At 46.3% G+C, this 10,314-nt stretch overlaps 1 protein-coding gene across 2 annotated transcripts in view; it reads right to left on the bottom strand.

Annotated features, from left to right (window-relative positions):
- Positions 1-424: 424 nt before the first annotated feature.
- The window catches only part of IFNAR1 (interferon alpha and beta receptor subunit 1), a 74,658-nt gene continuing 64,768 nt past the window's right edge, over positions 425-10,314 (bottom strand). Inside the window, exons 10-11 of one of the 2 annotated variants that reach the window (XM_075332977.1) lie at positions 3,600-3,754; positions 425-2,223 (exon numbers count right to left, since the gene is read on the bottom strand). In XM_075332977.1, the coding sequence (XP_075189092.1) occupies positions 2,017-2,223; positions 3,600-3,754 (362 nt within the window). In that variant the 3' untranslated portion in view covers positions 425-2,016. Of the gene's footprint in view, positions 2,224-3,599; positions 3,755-9,381; positions 9,480-10,314 lie in introns of those variants that run through there. The other variant, XM_075332979.1, reaches the window with a different exon arrangement.

Here is a 10,314-nt window from a genome sequence, read left to right as displayed (position 1 = left end):
TTTTCCTATATAAAGTAAAGCCAGTGCTATACTGGCGCTATCATGCTGATTCTATACATACCTTTAGTTGTGAGATCGGATGTATAGTTTCTGAAATAGAGGCAAGTACAGTTTGTGAAATGCACGGTTATATGATTGATAGCAGCTACAGAATATCTAATAGGTGAGTCGGCTTTTGCTAGTTATTCCCACTGCTGTCTGTCCTTCCTCCCCCGGCCTTCCTTCCTCTGTAATAACAGAGACAGGGGAAGGAAGGACAGATAGGCAGAGAGGGGTGGGAATAACAAGCAAAACCCGACCCACCTATTAGATATTCTGTAGCTGCTATCAATCAAGTAGCAGTGCATTGCACAAACTTTACTTGCCTGCATTTCAGAAAGTATACATCCAATCTCACAACTAATGGGATATTTAGAATCAGCCTGATATTGCTAGTATAGCACTGGCTTTAGATTATTTAGGAAAATCCTGGTGGTTAGTCCTCTTTAAAGGCAATCACGTCTTAAAAAAAACCACAAAAAATTATAGTACATGATGATAGTAGATGAAAACATAAGACTAAGAATTCAAAATGATTTCCCCAAGTATTTCAGGGGTGCAAGTATTACTTTAAGTTTACGAAAGTAATCTGGTGAGATTCTCTTCTCGGGGGAGATACCAACAGCAGTGATGGGTGACGGCAATTCTCTGAATGGTAATTAAAACCTTATACTCAAATGTGGCCCTTTTTTGCCATTTTTTGAGTTGCAGCTCTATAAAGTAAAATATTTCAATATTTTTCTCAAATTTACTGAAAGAGAAATGCAAACATGAAGGATTAATTCAGTAATGCATCATAATGTTTTTCGAATCAGCAAAAGGAAAGTTAAAAAGAAAAAAATTGCCAGGAGCCTGAATGTTATTTCATACAGAATATTATTATATATCAGGTGTGTAATATGGTGACCATATTATACGACCTAAATAAAAGAGAATACTGCTGCTCCCAAAGAGTTAATCTGCATAAGGAGGACATACATGCTTCTAAAGGGGTAATCTACTAGATATGGAAACATAGCCGCTTCTAAAAGGTTAATCAAAGTACTTCACTACATCCACACTGAGGTCACAGTGGACATACGGAGTAAAAGCTGTGACAGTTTTACCTCTATAGCTGTTTCTTCTTGCCTCCTCCTGTTGATCGATCATACACAGGAATCCATCTCACAATGCATGGTATATAGTAACACATCCTGTAAGAAGGACTGCATCACAGCTGTCCCAATGTTTACACAAATTCACACGCCACAGAGTGGTATCTCCCACTTCAGATGCAGTAAGTCTCCCAAAGCTGTCACGATATTGAGACAGTGGAGAGCCGGACTTCACTATCCCTCTCTTGAAAAGGCCAGAGCCTTCAACACTTGTAGAATAAAAATGCAATTCTAAACAGTTCAAGTACATTAAGAAACTAGTTAAACACAAGACATTTGAACCAAAAATAACATGATGATGATGATAAAAAAAAGGAAAGAACCTATCTCCACGGCCTTGTTCATTTATGGAGTATGCTCCATTAGGACTCCTGTGCTTTATGCATAAAAGTCAGGTAGAGGTTCACTCTCTCAAGCACAGATCATTATTATCAGTGCGATCTGTGCTTGTGTACATGAGAACTTGGAAGATGTTGGTTATTTCTGTAGAAATGCATCCAGAAGTCACTATTTTGCCGCACCTAAAAAAAAGGTATAAGATTGTGCCCCCATATGAATGTTTGGTTGTATGCAGTTCTGGGCTCATGGAGAAAAGAGTGTCAAGCCCCATTTTGGTCCCATCTTTTCTGGAACTTGCGCAGAACTCCACTTTCCAAAAAGAACTACCCGGTCAGCAACAAGTGGGTGGAAAATTGGTAAAAGTTGCATAGTCAGATCATGGAGGGGCTCTCCTGACCTGGATACCATAACTACAATAAGCCAACTCTATCCTGTAGAGGAGCTAGGAGACCTAGCTGACCATCACTGGCCCAACATCTGAAGATCACTGGGTGAACGCCTCCCCTGTCGTTTGACCCTCATGTGAATAGTTCCCAGAATCCTGATTGTTGACCTGAGATGTTTTATTATAATTAACTTGCACCAAATCTTCAGGAAAGGAATTTTGCACTATATAGCAGCGGTCCGTGGCCTCTTCTGTATGCGATAAAAATGGTGTCTTCATACAATTCAATGATGGATCCCCCAAACCCTGGAAAAAAAGCAAACCAAAAATCTTAAAATTAACAAAATTTACAACACATTTCAAGATGATTTTTAACTTCCCCACTGGTGTCAGCGAAAAAAAAAAAATCTGAAAATTTCTGCAGTATGTAGATGAGACTTGGTAAAATCACTGCAAATTTTCTCAGCACAAAACCTGTACCGTATACATTAACCTAATCGCTTCCGTGTGACTATTTGTTGTAACGGCAAGCCACCCACTAAGCAGGACCCCAAGGTACCTTGAGACCCTTTAACCCCTATACAGGGATCTGGAATTATTGCAGGGTCCAGGGGTTCACTGCCTATTGTAGGCTGCTGTCCAGAGGTAGGGATAGTCGACAGGCCGAGGTCAAACCGAGATATCAGGCGAGGTACAAAACAGCAGGCAGGAGGGACGTCAATAAACAAAGCCGAGTTCATATGAGACATGAAGCAAGGTGCACAGTACAAGGAAGGATGTGGCTCAAAGCAACACAAGACTATCTCTGCCAAGGAACCGGGGACACTGAAGGATATAAAAAGGGTGTGGTGCCTTCCCATAGGCTGAAGTAGGAGCTGATACTAGCTGGAAGTCACACACCCCTACAGTCAGTCAGCAGTACTGCAAGTTCCAGCCAGACCAAGCTTGGTGAATGTGTAGCGACTCTGCCCACCAGAGCCACGGGAACTGACTTCTCCCCAATCACCAGCACAGGCTGCAGTGTGAACAGAGCAGCGCCTGGTGACCAGGGAAGACGTCACCGGAGCAGGCCTTGGTGGAAATATGACAGTAGAGCGAGGTCTGGTGACTGGGGCAGACATCACCGGAACAGGCCTGGCGGAGACGTGACAGTAGAGTGGCGCCTGGTGACCGGAGCAGACGTTACCGGAGCAGGCCTGTTGGAGACGTGACAGTAGAGCGGCGCCTGGTGACCGGGGCAGACGTCACCAGAGCAGGCCTGGCGGAGACGTGACAGTAAAGCGGCGCCTGGTGACCAGGGCAGACGTCACCGGAGCAGGCCTGGCTGAGACGTGACAGTAGAGCGGTGCCTGGTGACCGGGGCAGATGTCACCGGAGCAACCCTTGTAGAGACATGACAGTAGAGTGGCGTCTGGTGACCGGGGCAGACGTCACAGGAGCAGGCCCCGGAGACGTGACATTTGTATTATGTTTTGTTTTTTTTCTCTCTCCTTCTTGAAAGAATCATAAGTTTAATTTGTAAATACATGCAAGTGTGAAAAGATATCCTCGTAAAGATGCACAATCGGCTATGGTGTACCGGAACTCTTCCGTTACGAGCCGGACAGAGGGATGTGTGTGTACGTCTGTACAGGCACGCTGCTGTCCCACGCTATAGACCTCGTCATTATCCAGCCTCTTACCTTCTCAAAGCTAGACGGCAGCTTGTTAGATGGGAAGAATATTTGCTTCATGTAACGTTTGAAGGGGCAGAAGCAGAAGTAAAGGAGGACGGAAATCAACACTATTCCCAAAAACGTGAATCCTATTATCCATGCAAACGTATAGGACCTGGGATCTAAGACAAAACAGAAGATAATAATCATTACAGCTGAAGGACACTCAGGATCCTATGGGGACGGGCTTTGCACGTTGCGACATCGCAAGCCAATGCTGCGATGTCGCACGCGATAGTCCCCGTCCCCGTCGCAGGTACGATATCTTGTGATAGCTGCCGTAGCGAAAATTATCGCTACGCCAGCTTCACATGCACTCACCTGCCCTGCGACCGTCGCTCTGGCCGGCGACACGCCTCCTTCCTAAGGGGGCGGGTCGTGCGTCGTCATAGCGACGTCACACGGCAGGCGGCCAATAGCGGCGGAGGCGTGGAGATAAGCAGGATGTAAACATCCCGCCCACCTCCTTCCTTCCGTATAGCCGGTGGAGGCAGGTAAGGTGATGTTCCTCGCTCCTGCGGCTTCACACACAGCGATGTGTGCTGCCACAGGAACGAGGAACAGCATCGTACCTGTCGCGGCAGCATAATTATGGAAAAGTCGGAGCCTGCAACGATGATACGATAACGACGCTTTTGTGCTCGTTAATCGTATCATCTAGAATTTACACACAACGACGTCGAAAGTGACGCCGGATGTGCGTCACTTTCGATTTGACCCCACCGACATCACACGTGCGATGTTGCAACGTGCAAAGCCGCCCTAACTTTGTACTGCAGGATCCATTTTATATACACACACGTGGTCAAAATTGTTGGTAGCCCTCGTTTAATGGAAAAAGCCCACAATGGTCGCAGAAATAACTTGAATCTGACAAAAGTAATAATAAATAAAAAAAAAATCTATGAAAAGGAACAAATGAAAGTCAGACATTGCTGTTGCTGCTTTTCTGCTACCACAGAATGTTTAAAAAAAATAAAACTCATGAAACAGGCCTGGACAGAAATGATGGGACCCCTGAAAATGTGACAAAAGGGACATGTTAAATCAAGGTGCATCCATTAATTAGCATCACAGGTGTCTACAATCTTGTAATCAGTCAGTGGGCCTGTATATAGGGCTACAGATACTCACTGTGCTGTTTGGTCACATGGTGTGTACCACACTCAATATGGACCAGAGGAAGCGAAGGAAAGAGTTGTCTCAGGAGATTAGAAAGAAAATTATAGACAAGCATGTTAAAGATAAAGGTTATAAGACCATCTCCAAGCACTTTGATGTTCCTGTGACTACAGTTGCACATACTATTTAGAAAGTTAAGATCCATGGTACTGTAGCCAACCTCCCTGGACGTGGCCGCAGGAGGAAAATGGATGACAAATCAAAGAGATGGATAATACAAACGGTAACAAAAGAGCCCAGAAAACTTCTAAAGAGATTAAAAGCTGAACTTCAAGCTCAAGGAACATCAGTGTCAGATCACATCATCCGTCATTGTTTGAACCAAAGTGGACTTCATGGCAGATGACCAAGGAGGACACCATTGTTGAAAAAAAATAATAAAAAAGCCATACTGGAATTTGCCAAAGTACATGTTGACAAACCACAAAGCTTCTGGAAGAATGTCCTTTGGACACATGAGACAAAAATTGAACTTTTTAGCAAGGCACATCAGCTCTATGTTCACAGATGGAAAAATGAAGAATATCAAGAAAAGAACACGGTCCCTACTGTGAAACATGGAGGAGGCTCAGTAATGTTCTGGGGCTGCTTTGCTGCATCTGGCACAGGGTGTCTTGTATCTGTGCAGGATACAATGAAATCTCAAGACTGTCAAGGGATTCTGGAGAAAAATATGCTGCCCAGTGTCAGAAAGCTTGGTCTCAGTCGCAGGTCATGGGACTGGCAACAGGACAATGACTCAAAACACACAGCTAAAAACACCCAAGAATGGCTAAGAGGAAAACACTGGACTATTCTTAATGGCCTTCTATGAGCCCTGACCTAAATCCTATTGAGCATCTTTGGAAAGAGCTGAAACATGCCATCTGGAAAAGGCAACCTTCTCACACCAGACAACTGGAGCAGTTTGGTCTTGAGGATTGGGCCAAAATACCTGTGGAGAGGAGCAGAAGTCTCATTGACAGTTACAGGAATTGTTTGATTGCAGTGATTGCCTCAAAAGGTTCTGCAACCAAATATTAAGTTAAGGAGGAGGAGGTGGAGGAGGAGGAGGAGGAGGAGGAGCAGGGTGCCATCATTTCTGTCCAGGCCAATTTCATGAGTTTGATTTTTTCAAAAATTTTGTGGAAGCAGAAAAGCCGCAATGTCTGACTTTCATTTGTTAATTTTCATAGATGTTTTATTATTACTTTTGTTAGATTCAAGTTATTTCTGTGACCATTTTCGGTTTTTCTTTCATTAAAAGAGGTGTAACAATAATTTTGACCACATGTGTGTAGGTATGTCTGTATATACTCACACATACACATACTATATCACAAAAGTGAGTACATCCCTGACATTTTTGTAAACATATTATATCTTTTCCTGGTACAGCACTGCAGATCTGACCCTGTGATACAATGTGCAGTGTCAGTGTGCAGCTCGTATAACAGTGTAAATCTGGTGTCCTCTAAATAACACAGCCATTAATGTCTAAACTGCTGGCAACAAACGTTAGTACACCCCTAAGTAAAAATGGTAAAATTGTTGCCGAAGTGTGAATATTTTGTGTGGCCACCATTATTTTCAAGACCTGTTTTAACTCCCTTGGCCATAGAATTCACTAGAGCTTCACAGGAGCCGCTGGATCCTCTTCCATCCTCCATGATGACATCCCAGAGCTGGAGATGTTAGAGACCTTGCGCACCTCCACCTTTCATTTGAGGAGGCCCCACAGATACTCCATAAAGTTTAGGTCTGGAGATGCTTGGCCAGTCCAGGACTTGTACCCTCAGTTTCTTTAGTGAGGTAGTGGTCTTCCTGTAGGTGTTTGGGGTCGTTATCATGTTGGGATATGGAAGCAGGGGATCCTGCTCTGCTTCAGTATGTCACCTGGTGGCATTCATGGTTCCCTCAATGAACTGTAGCTTCACACAGCCGGCAGCACTCATGGAGCCCCAAACTGTGACCCTCCACCACCATGCTAGACTTTAGGCAGGACACACTTGTCTTTGTCCTCACCTGATTACTGTCACACACGCTTGACACCATTTGACGATATATCGTCGGGGTCACGGTGTTTGTGACGCACATCCGGCGTCGTTAGCGACATCGCAGAGTGTGACAGCTAGGAGCGACGATCAACGATCGCAAAAACGGCAAAAATCGTTGACACGTCGTCCATTTTCATAATATCGTTGGTTGTTCATGCTGCAGGTTGTTTGTCGTTCCTGCGGCATCACACATCGCTGTGTGTGACACCGCAGGAACGACGAACATCATCCTACCTGCGTCCACCGGAAAGGAGGAAGGAAGGAGATGGGTGGCATGTTCCGACCGCTCATCTCCACCCCTCCTCTTCTTCCATTGGGCGGCCATTTTGTGACGTTGCTGTGATCCCACAGGCACCTCCCCCTTGAAGGAGGGATTGTTAGGCAGCAACAGCGACGTCGCTGAACAGGTATGTGCGTGACTCTGCCGTAGCGATATTGTTCGCTACGGCAGCGATTACCACATATCACGCGATAGGGGCGGGTGCTAAAATTGCCTACCAGCATGTGGAAATGAGGTCAAGAGAGAGTGCCATGGAGACGGAGGACGCCCGGTGGAGGCTGCCATATTGCCACGTAATCCCAGTCACATGAGTAAACAATGCCATGCAGGATCGCATGTGCGCATGCGTTAGGAAGATACCTGTAGTAACGATCGGTATGAAGAATCCCACTAGATGTGCAATTTACGTAGTATGCGCATGCGCAGTAGGCTAAAGCGCTAGAAGCCATAGAAGAAAAGATGGGAATTTTGTTTACTTACCGTAAATTCCTTTTCTTCTAGCTCCTATTGGGAGACCCAGACAATTGGGTGTATAGCTTCTGCCTCCGGAGGCCACACAAAGTATTACACTTTAAAAAGTGTAACCCCTCCCCTCTGCTATACACCCTCCCGTGCATCACGGGCTCATCAGTTTTGGTGCCAAAGCAGGAAGGAGGAAACTTATAAATTGGTATAAGGTAAATTCAATCCGAAGGATGTTCGGAGAACTGAAACCATGAACCAAAAGAACAATTGAACATGAACAACATGTGTACACAAAAGAACAACAGCCCGAAGGGAACAGGGGCGGGTGCTGGGTCTCCCAATAGGAGCTAGAAGAAAAGGAATTTACGGTAAGTAAACAAAATTCCCTTCTTCTTTGTCGCTCCATTGGGAGACCCAGACAATTGGGATGTCCAAAAGCAATCCCTGGGTGGGTAAAAGAATACCTCGATAAAAAAGAGCCGAAAAAACGGCCCCCTCTTACAGGTGGGCAACTTCCGCCTGAAGGAGTCGCCTACCTAGGCTGGCATCTGCCGAATCATCGGCATGCACCTGATAGTGTTTCGTGAAAGTGTGCAGACTCGACCAGGTAGCCGCCTGACACACCTGCCGAGCCGTAGCCTGGTGTCGCAATGCCCAGGACACCGACGGCTCTGGTAGAATGGGCCTTCAGCCCTGCAGGAATCGGAAGCCTAAAGGAACGGTAGGCTTCAAGAATCGGTTCCTTGATCCACCGAGCCAAGGTTGACTTGAAAACCTGAAATCCCTTACTCTGGCCCGCGATCAGGACAAGAGCGCATCAGACCGGCGCAGGGGCGCCGTGCGAGAAATGTAGAGCCGGAGTGCTCTCACCAGATCTAATAAATGCAAATCCTTTTCACATTGGTGAACTGGATGCGGACCCAAAGAGGGTAAGACGATATCCTGATTGAGATGAAACGGGGATACCTTAGGGCGAAAGTCCGGGACCGGACGTAGAACCACCCTATCCTGGTGAAACACCAGGAAGGGGGCTTTGCATGACAGCGCTGCTAGCTGAGACACTCTTCTGAGTGATGTGACTGCCACTAGGAAGGCCACCCTTTGCGAAAGGCGAGATAGAGAGATCCCGCATCGGCTCGAAAAGTGGCTTCTGAAGAGTCGTCAGCACTCTGTTAAGATACGAGGGTGTTAACGGACGCTTGTAAGGTGGGACCGGAAAGCGCCGATACTTGTCCCTTGAGAGAGCCGAGAGACAAGCCCTTGTCCATTCCGGATTGAAGGAAAGAAGGAAAAGTGGGCAAGGCAAACGGCCAGGGAGTAAAACCCTGATCAGAGCACCAGGATAAGAAGATCCTCCAAGACCTGTGATAGATCTTGGCGGACGTTGGTTTCCTGGCCTGTCTCATGGTGGCAATGACATCAGGAGATATCCCTGATGACGCTAGGAGCCAGGACTCAATCCTGAAAACTGGTGCCCCACAGTGCTCAGTGAGGGGGAAGGAGGATACCAACGTATGCTCCAGCCCTCCCTGCCGACGTCCAGTCGGCCGTCCCGTCGTTACCCGTGACTGGCAGGTCCGAGAACGGGAGTATATGGTACTAGGCCGCAAGAGCCGGGGACTAAATTTAAAAACGCGGCCGGCAAACATGGCGCGGTCGGCGCGGTAGTCCCAGTCTCACAAACCACTCAGCAACCGCTGCGGCATTTGTAACACAGATGCTGCATGCACCGTCCCTCAGGGGACACAGAGTACCTTATGATGCAGGGCTCTGTCCCTGATGATGTCCAGTCTCCTGTCCGTCAGAATCCCCCAGGGGCTGCGGATGGAGCCCGGTCCCAGGCTTGGCGACCGGTTAGGATCCCCCTCTCCCAGAGCAGTCCTCCTTCAACACAAAGCAAAAAACTGATGAGCCCGTGATGCACGGGAGGGTGTATAGCAGAGGGGAGGGGTTACACTTTTTAAAGTGTAATACTTTGTGTGGCCTCCGGAGGCAGAAGCTATATACCCAATTGTCTGGGTCTCCCAATGGAGCGACAAAGAAATCACTCTCTCTTGACCTCATTTCCACATGCTGGTAGGCAATTTTGTAATTACGCTGTAGCATAAAAAGGCACGTTGTTTTCCACACCACACATTTCCCCTGAGGAAGCTACACCTTGTCTGTAGCGATACGCGTGGGGCTGGTACCTCATCCCTCCATGCCATGTCTTTACCCCCCTGTGCGTCCATCTGTAGGTAGTATTGGCCTCTCTATTTGTGCTTAGCACTATATTTATTACTGCTGATATTGTTATGTGCTATTACTATTGTGCATTGTCAATCTATCCTGGTTTTGACCGAGGCATGTCAGCTTGACTCTTGTCTATCATTTATCTGTTATGCTGACTGTCTGGGTCCATGGACACTGCTTATATCCTTGGTGATATGCATTTTTGGGTTTTCCCATAATATTACTTATTTCATTATTCCATCTTAAGTGGGGTTCTGGCTCTTTGAGGGTTTGAGGTGGTCTTTGGGTGTCACACCATTGGCCCCCTCAGTGTGTGTTCTCTTAAGCTGTATGCTTTTTAATTGTTCTTATTTACATGTGGTACTTGTGTCTATGTTTAAATAAAGATATTTTTGTACATTATTTATCTGGTGATCCCACTTTTTTGCACATTCCTTCTCCTTGTTGTTGCTTCTGATCTCTCTAATGTGCTAAGTGGTTTAGATCC

The sequence above is a fragment of the Anomaloglossus baeobatrachus genome, chromosome 2, assembly GCF_048569485.1.
Source record: "Anomaloglossus baeobatrachus isolate aAnoBae1 chromosome 2, aAnoBae1.hap1, whole genome shotgun sequence".
NCBI lineage: Eukaryota > Metazoa > Chordata > Amphibia > Anura > Aromobatidae > Anomaloglossus > Anomaloglossus baeobatrachus.
Note: the sequence above shows the minus strand (reverse complement) of the source record. Positions and strands in the feature narration are given on the sequence as shown.